General features: G+C 39.9%; 1 protein-coding gene across 6 annotated transcripts in view; it reads right to left on the bottom strand.

Annotated features, from left to right (window-relative positions):
* BABAM2 (BRISC and BRCA1 A complex member 2) overlaps positions 1 to 23076 on the bottom strand; it is a 444577-nt gene that overhangs the window by 182618 nt on the left and 238883 nt on the right. For all 6 annotated transcript variants that reach the window (XR_003546792.1, XR_003546791.1, XR_003546790.1 and 3 more), the window contains one exon: positions 21778 to 21887. Coding sequence is in view for 2 of the 6 variants with exons in the window: in XM_006162134.3 (XP_006162196.1) it covers positions 21778 to 21887 (110 nt within the window). In the remaining 4 variants the exon portion in view is untranslated. The remainder of the gene's footprint in view (positions 1 to 21777; positions 21888 to 23076) is intronic.

Here is a 23076-nt window from a genome sequence, read left to right on the forward strand (position 1 = left end):
TTATAGAGATGATCATGTATTGTAAGAACACTTGGAAACGTGAAAAAGAAAGGAAAGAGCTTTATCTGAAATGTGCCCACTCTGGTTCCAATTGTCCTGGCTCTAGGATATGGAGTGGGTCACATAAGCAAAGGGAAAGTTTCTTGGCACTGTTGAGGTAACAATCCAGAAATGAGCGATAGCTCGGCTGCTGTCTCACCTGTACTTCTACTGCACAGACAGAAGATCTGACTTAGCTTTTAGGACCTCTTAGTATACAGACTTGTGCTGGGTGAACTGAGTGGGGCCGATCTGCTGTAGTGTGACTGCTGCTGGCTCTTGGCCCATTCCCCAACAGGGCAAGCTGTCCAACCGACAGCTACCAAAGAGAGAGAAAAAGGGTTGGGTTCCGCCCCTCAAAATGTGGTGATGTATGTGGCAGGCACTATGGCTTAGTGGCTTCCTTCAGTACATCCAGTTTCCTTGGTTACCTAACTATGTACTAAATGGTTTCCATGGCAAACCATGCTTTAGCGTCCAAACAACCAACCTACACATACAATTTGGAATGTAACTTATTAGTAGGGGGGCTGCCCACTCTTGAAAAATTAGTAGGCTTCAAACACAGTCCTGGCAACCTTACTGTGGTGCCAAAGCAGATGCCTCTGGGGAGCCCATTCAAAGGGCACCATATCAGGGAGCGAGCAGGGAAGGTGAGAGGCAAACCCAAAGTGTGCCAGACTGAGCTCATGGGCCTGTGTGTGCAGTACACAGCCTTCTCAGAGAGGAGATCTGGATCTGAAAGTAACGGGCCAGACAACCACAGAATAAGAGTAAAACACTTCTGAGATTCCTAGAAATCTCTTTTAAGAACAGAAAGAAGAGTTTCAAACGACTAAAGAAGGTGCTCACTTTACAATCTGGAACTTACAGAAAGAGAAGCTATAACCTTCTCAGCTGGAGTGATAATACCTCTTTAGGGGGGCATATGGAAATGAACAAAAATATATGAAGTGGTCTGAATTACCGAGGGGTTATTCATCTAGCAGGCAAGGGCAAGGTTAGCACACAAGATGAAATGAGAATAACATCCATGTTGAGAAATGCATCATATTACTGAGAGAATTTCCTAATGGGAAAAATTATAGTTTTAAAATTTATTTCTTGCCATTTGTCCTTTCTTCTTTAAACACAAAAAATAAAAGAGGGGGGCAAAAATCTACGCAATATTTTTAAAGTTCTTAATCTGTTTAATAAGAGTGTTGTATCACAAAAATATTATATCACAAAGATGCAGATGATATAAAAGAAAGTTAAAAATAATTCATCAAAATGAACAAGTGTCTTTATTTTCGAAGACTGGACAGTGTTCCAAAGGGCAGGTGTGAGCAAAGGATCCTTTATGGGGCATTGCAGGGTAAGTCTGCCCTGGCACCTACTGTAATCTTAAGAGTTCAGAACCCTTTGGTCCAAGGTCAGGGTCTATGTAGATCTGCTTTTCACTCTGCAACTTAGGAATTTCTGTCTCTCATGCCAGTAGTTAGTGATTATGTAGAAGAGAGTCATTAAGTGCAAAATCCATCATTTCCTATCTCCAGAATGGCTTCGAACTTTTAGGTCTGTGATAGGCAGATCTTACAGACTCTACTCTCTTCTGTTCTTTACCCAGTTTTGAGTCTAGGACAGTCTGCTGAAATCAGAAAACTCCCTACTTCCAGGACTGCCAAAGGGAGTCTTGAACACCTTTAAACCTGGACTGAATTGAAAAGTCCCTTACTGTCTTCTCTCAAAATTCCTAGGGACCAGCAGTTAGCGTAATAGCTATGTCACTGGACTCCCATGTAGTCGACCGCAGTTCGTGTCCCGGACCCGGTGGCTTAAAACTCACACCGGGCGTGTGTGCGTGCATGCCCAAGATCCCGAGAGGAAAATGGAGGAGAAGGGATTGCGGTGTGGCCATCCCCCCTGGGGGTTGATTTCTCGCTTTCTGTCTCTCTGTCTCTCTCTGTCTGGCGAGCGCACACGCCCTGTAGCAAAAACCTCTCCAAAAAAAAAAAAAAAAATTCCTAGAACTCTCAGAAATGTGATGCATGTAAGGGTTCTAGAGATTAAGATCCAAGCCAAGATCGGAATGGATTCACCAGAGTGTTGAAGCCTTCCTAGGCCTTATAATTCTGAACAAAAACCCAGTTCAGCCTTAAAGTCTCAGAGACTGACTAGTAGTCATAGTTACTCAACGTTCTAGTCACTCAACATTCTAGGGTGATAGATCTTTGAAGATACATCTTTTCATATTTTATTAGTCACTCATGTTTGCTTGTTTATAAACCTGTTCATTAATTTTTTGACCAGTTTCCTATCAAATTCTTTGTGATTTTCTTAATTTTAAGGAACTCTTTATTCTAAATAAAAATTCTGTATTAATCACCTTAGCTTTACAATTTATATTTTTAAATAAGACTAAAAAATTGCAATTTGGACCTTCAATCAAGGACATAAATATTTTAATATAGGAAAATTTGAATGTGTACATGGAAAAACCTTAGAATCTGAAATATAGTAGATGTAGCCAAAAATACTAGACAAAAGGAATTTCAACAGGTTAACTTAAGAATAGCTATCTTCAAAGAATATCAGCAAGAAAGTGAAAAAAACAAAAACACACAGAATGGGGAAAATTTTCCAAATCATATATCTAATAAAAGTCTAGTATCCAGAATATATAAAGAACACTTACAACTCAATAATGTAAGAAAAATAAACCCATTTAAAAATGAGCTTAAAACCTGAATTTTGATTTCTCCAAAATTTGATTTCCCCTGAATTTCTCCAAAGGGGAAGTGAAAACATATCCACACCAAACTTGTAACAAGGATGTTCATAGTAGCACTAGTTAAATAGAAAAAAAAAATGTTCATTAACTGATGAAAGGATACATAAAATGTGGTATACCGGTATGCTGAAGCATAAAAATAGAATATAATAAAATAAATAAATAGGAATGAAGAGGCTTGCTAGAACATGAATGAACTTTGAAAACACTATGCTACGAGAATGAAGTCAGTCACAAAAGACTACAAGTTGTATGACTGCATTTATATGAAATGTCCAGAATAGGTAAATCCACGGAGACAGAAAGATTAGTGGTTGCCAGGGGCTGGGTGGGTTGGAGGATAGGAATGGACTTGTACTGGGATTTCTTTTGAGGGTAATGAAGTCCTAACACTGACTGTGATGATGTTTGCACAATACTGTGAATATACTGAAACCTACCAAAGTATACACAAAGGGGGAAAACTGTATATGAATTATGTCTCGATTAAACTATTTTTAAAAAATAGGGGCCAGCAGGTGGCAAAATGATTATATCACTGGACTTCCACATGGCTGACCAAGGTTCAAGTCCTGGACCCAGTGGCTTGAAAGTCATGTCAGGTGCATTATATGTGCATGCCCAAGATCCCAGGAGGAGAATGGAGAAGGGGTTGCAGTGTGGCCATCTCCCCTGGGAGGTGATTTTTCACTTTCTCCCTCACTGTCTCTCTCTCTCTCTCCGGTAAGCATATACACCGTAAAGCAAAAACCTCTTTAAAAAAAAAAAAAGTTGAAGTGGTAGATGAAAAGAATGCTTTAAACTCAGGGTGACAATTTCAGGTTTCAGCTGGAGTATTTTCCTTTGGGCATACAGAGGAGGAGATGTCACTAAAAATGAGCAGAAAATACAACTTGCAAAAGACAGTGAAAGTCAGGAAAAGAGTCAGGACAGCAAGCCAGGATTCTGGCAAGGGTAAGATTGGACCAAAATTTTAAATTTCGAATGTGGATGGTGCCAGTAATCAATTTTAACCCAACTCCAAGTCCCTGCTGCTACAGGCGCTCTAGTAACCATAGTCTGTGAAGCACAGTACTGGGCTGTGGACTCAGGGGTCCGGAGCCCCCTCCAGAGAAGAGGTAGTTAGCATGGAAACCAAAGGTCTGGTTTGAATTCTGCTGCACCACATACTCCTTGTTTACCTCTGACAGTTACTTAATGCCTCTCTGTGCCTTAATATCCCCTTATGTCATTGAGAGCGAGTCATTCCTATCACACAGGTTTTCTGTGCAGATTGAATAAAATACTGTTTGTAACATGTTTGGCTCAGCGGCTTCTAGATTGCTCGTCTGTGCTTCTCGTCCTGGTCGGCTCACCCACGACAGTGGCCAGTGGACATCCCACTGGTACCTCAACGAGAAACTCTGGAGGGAGTCTTAGTTCAGAGTTAGTGGATCCCTAAAGGGCTCGGGCTTACCTATCAGGAAGTGTGTGAATCCTTTTAAGAATATGCAAAACGATCTGGGACAGAAAGGCTAGAGGTGGTCATAGTTATCATGAAATTTCCAAGTCTGGAGAAGAGTTGTGACCTAAAACAAGAGCTGCTCCCTTATAGAAATCTTCAGTCTCTCACTTCAGATGTCAGTTGTTGCATTTTCCCCACTAAGTGAATTCAGTTGACTGCTTTAGGTACTGCCTAAAGTCCTAGTGCATAACACCTGGAGGGAACAGTCAGAAACTGAGATCCTTGAATATTTCAAGAGGAGAAGAAAGATGGTGATGCTGGGAACCAGCAGTTAGCGTAATGGCTATGTCGCTGGACTCCCATGTAGTCAACCACGGTTCGCGTCCCGGACCCGGTGGCTTAAAACTCACGCCGGGCGCATGTGCGTGCGTGCCCAAGATCCCGAAGAGGAGAATGGAGGAGAAGGGATTGCGGCGTGACCATCCCCCCTGGGGGGTGATTTCTCACTTTCTGTCTCTCTGTCTCTCTCTGTCTGGCTGGCGAGCACACGTGCCCTATAGCAAAAACGTTTCCAAAAACAGAAAGAAAGATGGTGATGTTGATGATGACAGTAAGAACAGCAACCTGGCATATTAAGTGTCAAACACTATGCTAAACATCTTACTCACATTCTCTATAATCCTGACATGGACTCTGTGAAGGTTATAGACAACGAAACTGAGTTCTAGAGAAGATAAGTGACTTATACTACTTCATACAACTAGAAAGAGGCAGTGAGGGCTCAAATCCGCATCTTAGTGCGAAGCAGTGTTCTTAACCAGTGTATGCCTCTGCATTTCACTAAAGACTTAATCATGTCGGAAAGAGATAGTGGGTCAGGACAGAAGTGGCTGTTGAAGATGGGGTGAAGAGTCTGAATGAACTACATTTATCTTCTGAAGTCAGAACTTTGGCAAAAGGCAGAAAGGGGCTTTGTGCCCTGCTGGACTTGAAGATACATTCATCTTTAGAACTAAAAAGTTGGAGGGAGGGGAACCTTCCAATACATCTATAAAAAGCAGCCCCCAAATGTAAATTTACAAAACTGTTCTGATCAACAGTCTGAGGAAACAGAACTCACTAGAAAATATCTGTAGAACAGAAAGCAGCGAAAAGATCAAAGATAAAAATGGCAAAATACTCTTCACAGCAACCAAGGAGAGACTGTGGCCTGCCTTCTCGAGATTTAAGGGAGGACGGGGTAGCAGTAAGTTACAGGGACACTAAAAGCAAGCTATTAAGCACACACAGTGTGTAGAAATACTGAGTTTAGCAGGAAGACAGACCACTGAAGGGTTCGAGACTTTATTTCAATTTATAGTTGCTGTGCATGACTCAGGCATGACAGAATTTACTTAAACTAAAGGAAAATACTGGGTCTTAGGAAAAGTCAAGAAGCATTTTTTTGCACAGAAAAATAGAAAAATATATCATGACTTTTCCAATGACCCAATAGTTCGAAGTCGTGAATGAAAGATTTTCTAAAACTTAGTATAGGTAAAAAATAGGCTCTTGAAAGTTCCTAGAGGATAATGACATTAGATTGGTGTTCTGAACAGAAAATTATTTTGTCACTACTCCCATCCTCTCCCCTGCTATCCCTTGCCCAGGGGGTACTTTAGACATTATTGAGTGTTAAGACTGGAGGTGGGGGAGCTACTGACAGCTGGTGTACGGGTGCCGGGGGTGCTACTAAGCAACTTGGAATGAACAGGAGAGGCCCCTCACCCCCTCGAAAAATATTTATCCAGTTCAAAATGTCAACAGTGCCAAAGTTGAGAAACCATGAAGCAGATGAGGGGGACTGTAGTAGTGCAGACAATTGCCAAAGGTTCAGCAACCTACAAAGAACAGTATTCGTTACATGTGGAACACAGGTTCTGCTGAAAAGTGAGGTTGAACAGAGGTTCATTACAAAGTCATTAATGCCTTTGTAAATATCTAGTAAATTTCTCCCAATATGATCCTTTACATTTTAAAATAACTTAATTTTAATTTAATAACTTAAATGCCTAGAGTCACCCTGAAAAAAATAAAAACATTACCAGTAAGGCTAAGGTTCCCTTTGATCTCTCTACTGTCAATCCTGCTGGAGTCAAACAGCCTAGATTCAAATGGAGGGACCACCACTGGCTAGGTGGACTGGGCAGGATTGTGACTCCCTCTGAACCTTGGTTTTCTCTACTGTGAAATGGGAACAGTAGTAACCAAACTTATGGGGGGGTTACTGTGAGGACTGAATGAGTTAATAATTAGGTGTAGCACACTAAAAACATACAATGTACGTGTTCAGTTAGTGTGAGCCATTATTTGTAGCCTATATATATATATATATATATATATATATATATATATGTGTGTACACACACGCGCACGTGCACGTGCTATACATATTCCCCTGTAGAAATAATACTATTTTGTTTAGTTTTTTACACATTTGCTTATTTACTTTTTAATGTATGTTTAAGGTACACATGATGTTTTGATATAATACACACAGTGGAATAATTACTTCATGCAAATTAACATAGTCATCACCTTCCTCAGTTCCTACTGTGAGTGTGTGTTAAGGGCACTGAAAGGTGCTGGACTCCCATATGGTCAACCGTGGTTCAAGTCCTGGACCTGGTGGCTTCCTTTCTCACTTTCCCTTTCTCTCTGATTCTCTCTGGTTTAAACTGGAAAATGATAATGATAAACAAAGTTAAAATAAATAATTCTTTAGAAGAAAAAAAAGAGCACCTAAAATCTACTTTCTTAGCAAGTTTTCAGTATACAATACGATATTATTAACTACAGTCCTTGTGCCGTACAACAGATCTCTAGAACTGCAAGTTTGTGTCTCTGGTCTATTTCTCCCTATTTCCTTCCCTTTCCACCCTTGGTAACTGCTGTTCTACTCTCTGCTTCTCTGTATTTGACCTTTTTTTAGATTCCACATATAAATGAGATCATGCAGTATTTTTCTTTCTGTGTCTGGCTTATTTCACTTAGCATAATGTCCTCCTGGTTCAGTTATATTGTTACAAATGGCAGTGTCTCCTTGTATAAAGCTGAATAATATTCCTGTACATATACATACATTCACACATACACACACACACATACACACACATCCATACTTTAGGTAAAATACTAAGGGAAAGAATCTATAAAAAAGTAAATAAATAGTCTCTTGTGAATAACCTCAACATAGTAGAAATAGTAAAAAACAATCACTAAAGTGTCTGATTTCTACACACAAATACTTGAAGGGTTTTCTTACTGTATGAATAGAAAAAATCTAAAATTTTTAAATAACATGTTTCATTGTCTGTTTTCTAAAGAAATCACATATGATTTTAGAGTTGATGTATCCTTAAAAGCTTTCAAAATAATTTTCTTTAGCTTTAAAACACATTATATTGGTCATGTTAAACTCTAACAAAGTTAAAGTTAGGAAAAAAGTACTAGGTCAGAGGAGGAAATGAAAACATGGAAGTGTTATCACCATTTGGTCATCAACTCCTTTTCTCAGAGAAACATGGCTATAAAAATCTGTTCCAGGATAAAAACTTGGCATAAAACAACCCAATCTTACATCATATTTTTTAAAGATTGGGGTGGAGTAGGGAGGGGAGGGATTAAAAAGTGGAAGGAGAAAGTCCATTGCAAGTAGGAAAAAAAAGGTCGTTGGTAAAAAAATTTTTCCACTGATGTATATAACTTCTTCAAATTAATGGTCTGGTTCAGCTGAAATTTGGCAAGGTAGTGCAGTTTAGTCTGTTTCAAGAATGACCTCTATTTTGCTGAAGCTGTCTATAAAAGATAATGTTCACAGACAGGACGTTCATTCCCTGTTCTAGTCCTACTTACTTGTTTTGTTTTAAACTAAAGCCTTCTCCATTCATTAAGTCATTAGTGCTGCTAGTGAAAGACAGAGTGTCTGAATTTTAACAAGTACAGAAAAACTCCAATATAATCATTAGCCCGCTATTATGGGAATCGAAATCAGACATAGAAGGATCAAATTACATGTTCTGTAATAAATCTTCACACAGTAAAACCTGACAGCATTGGTGTTAGACCTTTCCTCCAACAACAGTGTAAGGCGTTCCACTTTATATATAAATTTTGCACATTAAGAGCCTTAGTCATTACCTACTTACACCAAACGCTTATAATCAAGAACCATGCCATTACTTTAAGGACTAAATAATTATTCTTTGTAACCATGCTGTGGATATAACATATCATACACTCTTTAGGGGGAAGATGAGGTAGAACAATTTTATTTTTAAAAACGAACTGACATATCCCCCATCTGCATCCATACTCTGCTCTGAAACGAAGTAAATGATACCTTTATTAACATAATAGACCAATTCACAGACAGCACTGTGTGGACAGAAACATAATGGAGTGAGAAAACAGTGGAACATCGGAGAGCCAAGAGCCCAGGAAGCAAAAGTGTTGGGAAACACTTAAACTTCATGGAAGTCAAGGCCCAAACACGAGAGCAAAGTGCCTAAGTGTTGGTCTCAATGCCTTGGAGGCTCACTCCTTCTGAATTTCTTCTGGCCCCATCAAGATCTAAATTTAGGAAAGCTAGGTAAAGTTTGTGCTCTGCGGAAAGGCATGAGAGCAGCAGGGTTCTTCGAGAATCTGTCATCCCGCTATGAAACAGAACAATAGGGTTAACAACTGTTTCCTAACACAGTAATTATGTTAGCTATTTTCAGTGTCAGAAAGCAGTTAAAATGTGCTCTTCTCTAAGCAAGTATCAATAAATACAAACAGAATTCTTGGAAAAATGATCTTTCACTGTATTTCTCTGAAATAAATGTTTCTAATCTGTTGGTTTCCCGGCACCATAGGGTTTCAGAGTTGATACAATAGGTTTACCAATCTACTGCATGCCAAGTATTATCTGGAGACTGAATAAATGGTATGAGTGTGTATATGTGAGTATGGCATATACATATGCATGTGTCATGGGCTGAATGTTTTCACCCTCCTAAAATTCCTAAGTTGTCCCCCAATGTGGGGGTTCAAGAGGTAGGACCTTGGGGAGGTGATTGGATTTAGATAAGGTCTTGAGGATGGAGTTCACTTGATGAGATTAGTGTCCTGATAAGAAGACATGCCAGTGCTTCCCTGTTCTACAGGTGAGGCTACAGCTAAAAGGTGGCACCATACAAAACAGGAGGAAGGTCATCACCAGATATCAACTCTGCTGGCACCCTGATCTTGGACTTCCTAGCCACCGTAACTGTAAGAAATAATAGATCTGGGGGCCAGCACGTAGCATGGTGGTTGAGGTGCTGGACTCCCACGTGGCTGACTATTGATCGAGTCCTAAACCTGGCAGCTTGCCTTCTCACTCTCCCTCACTCTCTCTTTGTCTCTCTCTGGTCAAACTGAATAATAACTAACTAATTAATTAATAAAATTGAATAAAAATAATTAAAACAAAGAAATAATAGATCTAAAAGAAAAATGTCTGTTGTTTAAGGAACCCAATTTATGGATTTTGTTATGGCAGGCCAAGCTGCCGAAGACAATGTGTGCATGTATGTATGTATATACATATATGTGTAATACACATAGAGCTACATATATCATATACACACATGTGTGTATATATCTATGTCTGTGTTTATATATCTATAGCACATACACAATTTGTGCATATACATGTATTAATTTTTCTTTCTTTTTAATTTTTTTTAGGGGTTGCAGAGAAAGACAGAGACAGACACAGTGAGAGGGAAAGTGAAAAACACTTCTTAGGAAGAATGGCCATGCCACAATCCCTTCTCCTCCATTTTTCCTCCCAGGATCTTGGGTGCATACACACATGTGCCCAGTGTGATTTTGAAGCCACTGGGTCTGGGACTCAAACCATGGCTGTCTATGTGGGAGTCCAGCAATGTAACTGCTATACCATCTGCTGGTCCCCCATGTATTCATTTTTCAAGTATACACTCACTGTCATGATTAACAAGATGCAAGTGTATTTAAAAGGCATCATGAGTTCATCATTAACATGAATTTATATCACTATGAGCCTGTGAAACATTTTTTAAATTTATTTCTACCCATAGTAAAATTCACTTATCATGAGGTACAGTTGCATAGATGTTGACAAATGCATAGAGTTATATATTCATCACCACAAACGGAATATTCTGTCATTCTAAAATACTGCCCTGTGCTGCCTCTTTGTAGGCAAGCTCCCTTCCCACCCTTCTGTAAAGGTATTCTTTTAAAGTTTAGTTAGTTCTTTCTTCTATGAGCATGGAGGCGAGAGAGAGAGAGTGACAGCAGCCCAAACAGAGTCCTCACCCCACGGATCACCCCTGGCCTCAGCCAGCCCCGGAGCATGAGCACACATATATCCAGCATACAGGGAAGTCTCCAGTACACAGCTGGAACGTCCCCGTGTTGCATCAGCTTCTCAGAGCATTGCATTTTTACCACTGTGCCACGGTCAGGCACCAGTGTGGAAGGTTGGAACATTACAGACAAGTCCTCACATTTGAAAGGGATTGGAAAAAACCACCTTATAGTATTGATGACAATAATGTTTTATGATTTTAAGCCACCTTTTAATACAGTGGTTTCTACTTCCACCAATTTTTTCTCATAAGGGATTAAAGGGGAAGGTAACTGAAACAATAGAACAGGAGGAATTAAAGAGTTGGAGAAGTTCAGACTTGAAGACAGTATGAAGAAAAAAATGCTAGAATTTGATGATCTATTTTATCGGTAGGAAAAAGGATATATGCCTGGGCAATGCAGAAAAAAGAACTGAGATGGATAAAGCTGATGCACGGTCATTTAAGAGAAAGGTAGTAAGATCTGCTTTTAAGTAAGAGAATGATGAGATCAGGTTTGTGTTTTAAAAAGATCATTCTGGGGCCAGCAGGTGGCATGGAGGTTATGGTGGCTGGCTCCCACACGGGCAACTGTGTGGTTTAAATCCAGGACCCATAGGCTTGAAAATCACACTGGGCACATGTGCATGTGAGGAAAATGAAGAAGAAAGGACTGTGTGGTGTGACCAGGGAGTGATTTCTTGTTTTCCCTCTGTCCTTCTGTCTCTGTCCAGTGCGCACGCCTGCTCTATAGCAAAAACCGAAAAACAAGAAAAGCTACTCTGTCTGCAGTGTAGCAACCGGACTGAAGTGGACAGAGTGTATGCAAATCAGTCAGTGGTCCAGCTAAGAGATGGCAGTAGCTCAGACAAGTTAACTCCAAGGACAAGATTTAATATAAAACCACCAGAATTAAAGAACGGAAAGAGTTTCAACAGCTCCTCAGCTAGAATATCACTAAGACCATTATTCAGAACACATACACAATCCCAGTCAATCCTTGAGGAAAACTGAAGGATCAAGACTCATTGCAGAAAGCTATCTAGCAACAATAGGACCAACTAGATAACCTGAAAAACTCTTAAAAATAGAGTCAGTAGATGGCATGAAGGTTAAGGCAGCTGGATCCCACATGGCAGACTGTACTGTTCGAGTCCTGTACCTGGCAGCTTGAAAATCATGCCAGGTGTGTATGCATGCACACACAAAAGGGACTGCGATGCAGCCATTCTCGGAGAGTGATTTCTCACTCCCCTCCTCTTTTCTCTCCAGCAAGAACATGTGCCCTATAGCTAAAACAAACAAATAAACAAACAACAACAACAAAAAAAGCTAAAAAATGTTGGATAAAAATTTTTAAACAAATATAGTTACACTAACAACACATTAAGGAGAAGTCCCAGGAGTACCATCCCTGGTTGTACCACCTATGTTTCTAACAGGATACATGGTCCACAGAGGGTTGGATCCTTTTAATCTGCAGTTTCATTATGTGTCTAGGTATTGGGTTTTTTCTAACTGGTTTGAGAATCACTGTACTTCTTCAATGTGAGAGCTGCTATCTTCTACCAGCTCTTTTTTAAAAAGAAAAAATTATTTATTGTTATTGTTTCTTAATTTGAACAGAGAGAAAGTGAGAAAACAAGCCACCAGGTCTGGGACTCGAACCATGGTCAGCCATGTAGGAGTCCCATGCCCTAACCACCACCCCACCTGTCAGTCCTTCCATAAGTTCGAGAACATTCTAAAGCATTTTTCCTTCCACTTTTTATTTCTTTGCTCCTACCAAAACATGGCCCAATGTTTTTGTTAACTACCATTTTTAGAACTCAGACCTTTCCAGAAGAAATATTTTCCTTTTTGTGAATAAATGAACAGCAACCATTTTATAAAATAGTAATGATCAGTACATGAGGCTTTGCTGTTCAGACACAGTGTTACACTGGAAATCAAGAATTTCTCATCTTGGAAAAAGGTATGCTTTGCCTCCTCTCCAGGCCTCGGTCACTCATATTCTGCTTGCAAATAAACCACATTAATTATTAATTATTAATTTTTTAGAGTTGATTATTTTCCATTGACAAGATGGCGACCACGAAGGGACCAAAGACAAACTAGAGATCTTCCAAGGGGTCGCTTCAAACCTGGTACCTGGTACCAGCAGTGGTCCCTTTGTGCCCTCTCTGGTTCCGATCCCCTCTCAGGAGAGATTCAATAGAGATCTTTGCTATAGGGATTTTGGACATGCATGCAAATGTGTCCGGTGTGAGTTCAAGTCGCCAGGTCTGGGACTCGTACCGTGGTCGACTACGTGGAAGTACAGTGACTATTACATCATCTGCTGATCTCCCTTTTCTCTTTGAGTTGTAAAATCTAGACATAACTTCAAGAGTCAATGTAGCATAATCACCAAGTGTACATCTTGGGGCTAAATTTTATGAATAATACTGGGCTTGAATCAAAAATAAAGTACTCAATAAAGAATAAGGAAAAGAAAAAAAAAGAATTTCTCATCTTCATTGCATAAAACACTCTGCAACAAACCAGTCAGACATTTAACAGAAAAGTACTAGACCTGATTTTGTTTGTTTGTTTGCTTTCTGTAGGATGCATGTGCTTGCTCTCATGAGACAGAGCGAGAGAGAGAAAAAGAGAAGTCACTCCTCCACGGAGAATGGCCATGCCTCAATCCTTTTTCCTCCAGTCTCCTCTAAGGATTTGGAGTATGCACGCACATGCACCCAGCATGATTTTCAGGCTGCAAGTTACAGGACTCGATCCATGAAATGGGCCATGTGGGATCCAGAGCCTTAACCTCCATGCCACCTGCTGGCCCCTAGGCTTGATTTTTTAAAAATGAAGGCCATAGATTTTATAGTTTGATTAATCATTATGAGGAAAGCTGCACTTAAGAAATAAGGCACAAAACTGCCCCAAGATACAAAATATGTCTGTGATAGAACTGACAAGTCAAACAAGTTTAAGAAACATGTACAGTGAGATTTGAATTATCACATTTATATACATTTTCTTTCTAAATGTGTATTTTCTGCCTAAAAAGAAAGCTGGATTAAAAACACTGAGATACCACTAGCTTAAGTGGCTGGGGAGGCTGGAGTTCCATACTAGAATGTTTCCAAAAATACAATGTTTGGAGGAATTCTGCCCCAACTACATTCTGTTCTGGTTCTTTTCTGTACTGTTTCAAAGCAAAGGCTGCACTCTTGATCATTTGGGAGCACAAGCAAGACAAAAGGCCAAACTCACTAATGAAAACTTGCTGAACTTACTTTGCAGAATTCCATTCTAAGTCACGAAGAATCCTTTTGGCCCTGCTCCCAGACTAGTAAAAGGAGTATCTCAAGTCCCTAGAGGCTAGAGGCAGTGATAGCTCTCCACCAAAACCAAATACATGTCTTCTCCTGACAGCTGGTTGTCTTAGCATACACAGCACGGTGTATTTATCAAAGGGGGGGAACCTCTTCAGGAGCAAAATATTTATTATAGGATTATCTCAGTGACTCAAGTAAACATGAGTAAAGCCAAATGAAACCCTGTTTACTATGATGTTCTATTACTTAAACCCTGACACGAAATCACCCCAAGAGGTTTGGGGGGGTCTCTTTTTGTGAGATAATTGATAGAGGATTTTTTTTTAAAGGCAAGGACTATTCTTTCTTTCAAATCTGTCTATACTTAGTTATATAATTTTTATAATATTCTAAAACTTTTAAGCATCTAAAATGGAAACTTTTCATTCTGTTTCATTCACTATGAAATAAAATTATAACATACTAAGTTTACTTGTTGTTTTAAAAAACCTTATTTTTTCTGATTTACCTAGCTTTAATATCATTAGCTGTCTATAATTTTAGGTAATATTATTTTAATTTTCAACTTCCCTTTCTTACCCTTTTCCTAGGTCCTTTAGTCAAGTTTTAGTTTATCTCAGCCTTCCAGGTCACAGGTTATCCAAACGACCCAGCTGACCATGCCTTCTGCCAGGCACTGGGTAAGGAGGGGTGAGGAGGCTGGAAAGGCCACATGGGAATAGATTAGAGGTCATAGAGCCATACGAGATCAAAATCACATCCACCTTCAAGTATCGGCTGATACACGACACTAGGAAACAAAGCTCCACCCCTCAGAAAAATGCCCAGGGGGCCTGAGAGGACACTAGCTTGCTGGCTAACCTCAGGCACGGAGACAAGAAGCAACCATGGAGACCAGTTGCCTTTACATGCGTGCAGATCCAAACATCACAGCTTTCTGTTCCCAGGGAATCCAATCAGAGCTGAGTTCAGACAAGGGCTAGGGCAGGACACACTTGGCAGGAGATGGGCTGTGGTTCATTGGCTCTCAATGATGGAAACAGAGGCTCGACCCCTGAAGGGTTTATATCCCAGGGGGCAATATGACAACTGAGGCACAAGCACAGGGAGAGAAGGATGTCCTGTTGTTGGGGAGGCAGGCAGAAGGGATCAGGCAAAGTTTGTGGTGATGACTATGAAGATCTAAATGGATCTTTAAAAGACTCCATGGGAGAGAGAAATAAATTCAGTGCTCCCATATAGGACGCAGCCTGAGCAAAGGTATAGAAGGCGGGCGGGGGGGGAGGAAAGAAAGAAAAGGCATATTTAGGAATCACAAAAATTCCTGTTGGCTAGACAATGAGGTACATGTAGAGACGGAGTGGAAAGGTAGGCTGTGATCATAACATAGAATGCCCTCAACACAAGATTGAGGTCTGTGTACTTAGTTCTATGGGCAATAGAGAAGCATTGATAATTTGGGGAAAGGACATGACTGGAACTTACTTCAGGAAAATGGAGACATTTCTGCACTGTGTAGATTGAAAACAGGAAGAAACTGGAAGTTAAAGGGTCATTAGGCGACATGGCAACTGAAGGACTGAACTAGGCAATGCCAGTAGGAATGCTAACAATGGGAGACATTGGGGAGGGGAGGGTTCTAGTCCAGAACAATTGATTGGCTAGTGTGGGTAGGGGGTCTGGGAGATGCCTTCAAGATGTAGCCCTTGGGCTCTGAAGCTCATGGGAAAGAGAGAACTGGAAAAGAAGAAATGTTAGCTTATTAGGGGGAATGATGAGTTTGGTTTTATACACTTCAAAGCAGCAGCTAAATATGCAGATATATCTTTTTGTGTGTGTGTGTTTTTAAGGTTTTTGCCATAGGTATGAGCACTCACTGGAGAGGGATGGAGAGAGAGGAAGTGAGATATCACTCTCCAATGGGTATGGCTATGCCACAATCCCCTCTTCATCATTCTCCTCCTGGGATTTTGGGCATGTACCCAAAGTGATTTTCAAGCTGCCAGTTCCAGGAATCGAATTGCAGTTGGCCATGGGGATTCCACTGCCTTAACTACCTCACCACCTGTGGGCCCCCAGACAAATCTAATAAATGACTAAAAAAGTAGAGCTGTAAGCAAGGAGAAAAGTTGGGATTAGAAATGGGGACTTGGGTGTCATCCACAAAGAAGCACGGTCATGAATGTGGTATAGAGGTGAAATCACAAAAAAACCCTAATTTAGCATAACTTAGTGGTTAGAAAAAGGAAGTAGAAACAACCAAGGAGATCAGGAAGGGTCTAAGAACTCCCGATAATGGCGGGGGTGGGGGTGGGGGCTGTATTTAAAAATACATACTAACTGGGACCAGAAGGTGAGTCGGTGGGTCAGGTGCTGGATTCTCACATGGCCAACTGCGGTTCAATACCGACCCGGTGGCTTGAAAATCACAACAAATAAGTAGATTTAAAAAACAAAACAAACAAAAAGAAAACACATGCTAGGAATATGATCACGAGGATCAGCAGGGATGGTAATGTAAAAAGCCGTTTACTGCCCCCTCTCCACCAAGGCAAACAGGAAGGGGATCGCCCTTGAGCTCCTACAGTACTTTGGTACTAAACCACAAGCTGCATCTACCATATTCGTTCCCATCCCCTTAGGATATTAAAGCAAATGAAGAACCTGGGTCATACGTCATTCATCCTGATAGCCTCTGAAGCACCTGGTCAATAACCCTGGGTTTCTGCTGCCTGAAAGAGTGAACGCAGGCATACTTGGAGGCACAGAGGCCTCACTCCCCGTGAGTGTCTGTGGGCTGGTAAGTTTGAGTACTTATTTCCAAGGCAGACTACAACCTAACAACAAAAAGTTTTAAAAACAAATTCTGCACTTGTGAAAGATGCCACCTGGTCTGCCTCCGGGGCTGAAGTCCTCTTTTGGTGCACCGAGTGGGAGCAGTACAGGGAGTGACGAAGCTGGTTTTTCTCAAACCACTCCCACAAACTGGTTGCAGCCAAAAAAAGAAAAAAAAAGAAAAAGAAAGAAAAAAAAGGCCCACACCTCTCAGGGCAGGGGACGGTGCAGGCTCAGATGCCCATTTCACCTCTGGTTTCACTGTTGGTTCCAACAGCTAACAGTCTGGGAACGAGGGAGAGGTAGAGCGTGTTTAGTGCAGCTCTGATGATGTAAGCTTAAAATTCAGTTTTTCTGCCAGGAAAAACAAGGCAACTGGTTTAGAAACTTTTTTTCCCCTTTCCTAATATTCAACCAAAATCTGATTTGCATCTCTGACTACAAGATTTCTTCTTCTTTTTTTTTTTGCATAGCTCACCACTGACTTTTAAAACAACTGAACAGAATGTAGTATCTAATTCAATTGTTTGGTTTTTGTTCCTTGGAAAATGAATGTATAGAACCTGAAACATGTTTATTTCTTAAGTGCCCCTTGTGCAAGAAGAGCACAAGTTCTTCCCAGGAGCATTTACTTTGCAAGCCATTTACATGTACAGTGGGAAGTCAGAAAACAATACCCATCTGAATACTATAAAAGCACGTGGTCACGTGTGACAGGGCTGCAAGAAACACCAGCTATCCCAGGACTCTGGGTAAATAGACTTCAGAAGTGGGATTGCATTTTAGAGCTTATCAAATTATAATAGACTTGGGAGTTTCCTACCAAGGTATCCAACAGATGTTCTCTTTTGTTGGGATTGTCTAATTTGGGGACATTTGCTATTCATGTCTTTAGAAATCTTTAGGGTACAACAAATTGATCCGTTTTTTTACATGTAATGACAAAACCCAAGAGTTACCTTTTTCTTTTCTTATTTATGGGACTAGGTAATGTGAGTTTAATTCTCTTCCTACTGCATGGACAATTTAGGGTGGAGAGAGAATAGCCAGACTGGAATGGGATTTCTCCCAGGCTCAAGGTACCATTCTATAGCCATGGACAGAAATGGTGAAAAAGCAAGCCAAGCCTTCTCCTGACAACTCTTACCTAATGTGGATCAAGCTATGGGTCTCCCCCGAGCCTCTGCCTGTCAAATGTACTGCACAGGGTTTGGGACTTCCTAGAAAGAGCCACAGTAGAAGCCAAATTGAGCACAAGCCTCAGTTCAGACAAGAGACTAGCATCAGCTTTGGGCGGGTCCACATGGATGCTTTTCCCATGAGTCCTAAAGAGCTCTCCAAGTCTGAGTCTATAATCAATACTTGGATAGCTAAGAGTGGATAAGATGATATAAAACACAGAAAATAAATGTAAGCTTCATGTAATGCCAAAGACAATACCAACTATTCTTCACTCAGTTCTTAAAACCTATCCCATGACCATGGCCTTCCAGAAATGGCATTACTTGTGTTCTATGCTCTGAACTCTGTAAGATTAACCAAAGTTATGAATAACTTTAGTGAATATGGAAACTCTAACAAAGTCATACCACAAGTTTACTACTTTCATCTTTTTTTTTTTTTTAACTACTTTCCATCTTAACCTTTCTCTTACTTTAAGAACTTCTACTTAAGGATATAAGAACTTCTGATAGTTTACTTTGGTATTACAAATATAGTTCTAGCAAGTGAATTTGTAACAAAACATGAGACCTTTCAGTGCAGCATTTTCAAATTTTTTGGTGGGAATTATGAGTTAACTTAGAAGACTGCCAATTAGGCAACTGTTTACTGTGCATTGCATTTGTGTAAGCCTTTAAAGGAGCTAGCCCCTGAGTAGCTTGCAATTTAGCAAAACAGTCCTTAAAATGCATAGCACCAGCTAAAGCTATGGTGGGTAGATTATAAGGCAGATATAAATTCACTGTTACAAAGAGCTCTGGGGAAAGCTGCACTAATTGTGCTCAAGGAAAAAGGCTGGCAGAGATGGTATTTGAATAAGGCCTTATAAAATGTATACTATTTCAAAAGGAAAAGGGGATCCAAGAAGGGCACTGTATGAAGGGACTTCCAAAACCTGTGGGCCAGCAGGTGGTATAGTGGTTAAGGCTCTGGACTCCCACATGGCTAACCACAGTTCAAGCTCTGGATCCAGTGGCTTGATACTCATGCCAGGTGCATTTGTGTGCAGGCCCAAAAATCCCAAGAAGAGAATGGAGGAGAAGAGACTGTAACCTGGCCATCCCCCTGGTAGATGATTTCTCACATTACCTCTTACTATCTCTCTCTGTTTTTCTGGTGAACACATGTACCCTATGGCAAAAAACTCAAATTAAAAACATTTTTTAAAAACTTGGGGGGAAAATGGAATTAAAGTACAAGTTTATTTTGGTGCAAAAAAATTTTAATCCACGCATAGTGTTTTTATCACACATATTTTCAATGAACTTTCTGAAGACCCCTCATATGAAGAAGGCATAGAAAGGGACCAGCAGTTAGTGTAGTGGCTATGTTGCTGGACTCCCATGTAGTTGACTGAAGTTCAAGTCCCGGACCCAGTGGTTTAAACTCAAGCCGGGTGCGTGTGCATGCGTGCCCAAGACCCCAAGAAGAGAATGGAGGAGAAGGGATTGCGGTGTGGTCATACCCCCTGGGGGGTGATTTCTTGCTTTCTGTCTCTCTCCTCTGGTGAGCATGTGTGCCCTATAGCAAAAAAACCCTCCAAAAAAAAAAAAAAAAAGAAACGAGAGTGTATAGGTAAACTAAAAATACTTCAAGTGTCTGAGTCTGGTTGAAGGTCAGGCTATTTGAGGGGAAGTAAGAGAAAACTGATCTGGAGACGGATGCCAGCACCAGTTCTTAAAAAAATAAATAAATAAAAATGATGGAGGGGGGGCCAGCAGGTGGTGGTTAAGGGTGCTCGACTCCCACATGGTTGACTACAGTTCAAGGCCCAGACCTGGCGGCTTGCCTTCTCACTTTCTCCCTCTCTCTCTCTCTCTGTCCCTCTCTGGCCAAATTAAGTAAACAAACAAACAAAAAAACAGTTAAATAAAGGAATTCTTTTTAAAAAATTGATGGATAAAGTGCATCAATTGATAGATAAAGTTTTCCTATTTTTGGAATTTAGAAAAATAGGAAAAACAACCATTAAAATATGCCTTTCCCTAGTAACTTTTCAGATCATAGCATAGATTTTAGAGGAAGAACTCTATCATCAGCAAGTTTATTTGAAAATTAGATACAAAAAAAATAATTCAGCTACTGGGAAAAACAAAACAAAACACATTTTTCTGAGCTGCTAAATTCTTGACTACAGTTTAACTAATACTTTCATATTACCCACATCTTGTGATCGTTCCATGAACTCTTTTCTCATCACCCAAACACTGTCCTCCTGAAACCATTAAGTACCCACTGAGGGGCTACTCAAAAATTAATAGTTGCTCATTTATTTACCCATCCTCCCCTTTTCTGCCCCAACTTGTTCCTACAAACCACTCACTCACTCTTTCTTCTCCTATGAACTATATTAATAACAATAATAACATTAATAACTAGTACTTGCTAAGTGTTTTCCAAAGTGCCAGCCACTGCAATTAATGCTTTATGAATAGTATTTAATATAATCCTCAAAACACTATGAAATAGGTATTATTATCCCTACTTTATGACTTTGAGGAAACAAGCTCAGAGATGTTAAGCATTTTGCCATCTGCTAAGTGGCAGAAACCAGATTTAAACCAGATCTGCTTGACTCCAGAGCCCTTGTGTTTTGCCATTTCGCTGTACTGCTTCTCACACCTTTTCACCTTTCACTACCACGGGTCAGTATTTTCTATTCAAAGATAAAACATTCACTGAATGCCCGATACTGTAAAATCCTGTTCTAGGTGGTGGCAGAGATACTGAAATAAATGGGGGAATGCCTGTAGATGACTGATGCTCGCAATCACCATATTTCCATATAAATAGCTGTGTGATATCAGTGTATAAGATGGTATGCCCATGATTCATAAATTAGAGCAACTAAGGTCAGAGGGGGTGAAAATGGCTTCGTATATGAATGTTGGATGGTGACCACATCTATTCACAAACAGAAATCAGCCAACCCTGACTAAATGACTTACAGGGAATTTTAATAATACATTTCAATCAGAGTCTATAAAAACTCTCTCTGCTGATAAAAAATCTGTCCTGTCAGAAGTTCCCAACCAAATCTGCTTATAATCCATTTTCAATGAACCTCAGCTTCCTTTGAAGTAAAATAAGCTGCTAAAGCATTTAACCAACAATAAGTACATTGTGAAGCCAGTCCTTATAAAATTCATTACTGATGAGTAAAGTTATTTGGTTAGAACACAAGTATGATATAAACCAATTCTATTATGTAGCTGAATAATGTGTAAAATTACATAAAGCTATTCGGACTCAGGAACATAACTCAGACGTCATTTTTTTTTCTAGCTACGTACTTTTAAGATTACCTTTACTTACTTCTGAATAAGTTTTTGCTTAATATTTTCATCAGACTAGCTATATTTTTATAAGTAACTCTAACAGTCACAAATAACATAAGAAATGAGGTCAGACATTCACAGTCCTCTTTAGGATGCAATCATTCATACCTTGGGAACATCTAGAAGGAGACAGTTTTGGACTCAGTCTGACTACTCTTCTCTCCTCCAAAGGTACCTCATTCATATCACAAATTGCACAACTAAGACTCACCAAAAGATATTGCTACTCTATAATCTAAATTCCTAGTACAATGAATTTCTAAGGAAACAAGTTAGTAAAAGTAAAGAGAAATAATAAAAAATCCAGGAGTGATTAAAAAAAAAAAAAGAAGAGTGAGAACATTGGTCAGCAAGGAGAAGCAGTGGGCTCCATAACATTGAAGACACTGACACTTACTGCTCAATCCGGGGTGACAAATACAGCTTGGGGTACACCTGGGTGGCTTCAGTGTCCTCAAAACTGACAGAAAGGAGGGCCACGTCTTCTCCAGGGTCTTCATTTACATCCTTAAACAAGAAGTGAAAACACAAGGTCATCAGCACCTGCTCTCATGACATCGTAGTGCTAAGTGCACAGTGGGCAGGCACTGAAGCCATGTTGCAAGCTACCCTCCTTCCATTGTAGTGGCTCAGACATCCTCTGCCATCTGTGGTGGAGGTCTGCAGGTCTGTCTACTTGTTCCTCCAGAATGATGGCTTTTTAACTCCCTGACCAATACTCACCCTGGCAAGGAAAAAGACCCCTACCTATTTCGCTATCTCCACATTCCCATGGGTGAAGGGAAATGAATCTAGTGATAATGAGGAATTAAACAAAAACATAGTTAACAAACTGCAGTAAACATACTGCTTTAAAAATTATTTCTGTCCTAAATTACCAACAAAACATTACAATATCCGGTCATATTATTATATCTACCTTAAAAGTATGTTCTATAATAGGTTATTTAAATGGCAAAAATTCTCAGGAAACATCACCATGAAGTGTGTCATCACACAAGCCAATGGTGGGAGTGGTTAGATAAACATCTACTTTAGAAAATGACTATGGGTGATTCGCGTGTGAACCAAAAGACATGCGTATCTTAAGAGTCTAGTTAAGAGAACATTACAAGATACAAATATTATTGATCCAATCACATACCAACTACCAATGACCATTACAAGGTTAAACAATAACCCACAATAAACTAAACTGATAACAAGGAAGCTAAACTTACTGTAGTTTCTTATTAAAGGCAACAACAGCAGCAATCAAATATCACAACCAACTCAAGCTAACGCTGTTAGAAGTGCCCTAAATCAAAACTGTGGGACTTAAAACTGTGTGCATGTGCTTTACTATCACTGATAACACCAAGTGTCTGCTAGTTTTCTGAAAAAGGTACTAAATTAGAATAAATCTAGTAGTATACTGATGTTAATGTCTAAATACCTACTGGTAACCCCTAATAATTTATTTTCAGATAGTAGTGACTCCAAGTCAAATTTAAAATTTCTAACCATTTAGTGAAATTACATACATTTCACCCACAGGTAATGGTAAGAACTGATCTATATCTCTGGATCAGTTCACAGACTGTAAGAGAGGGCAGCAGCCATACCTAGGGGAACCCAAACTAGACTTAAGACTCACTGACCATGAGCATCAAGAACCTCAAATATAAAATGTCCTCTGTCTCTCTAAAACAAACCC

Source organism: Tupaia chinensis, unplaced genomic scaffold, assembly GCF_000334495.1.
Source record: "Tupaia chinensis unplaced genomic scaffold, TupChi_1.0 Scaffold139757_1, whole genome shotgun sequence".
NCBI lineage: Eukaryota > Metazoa > Chordata > Mammalia > Scandentia > Tupaiidae > Tupaia > Tupaia belangeri.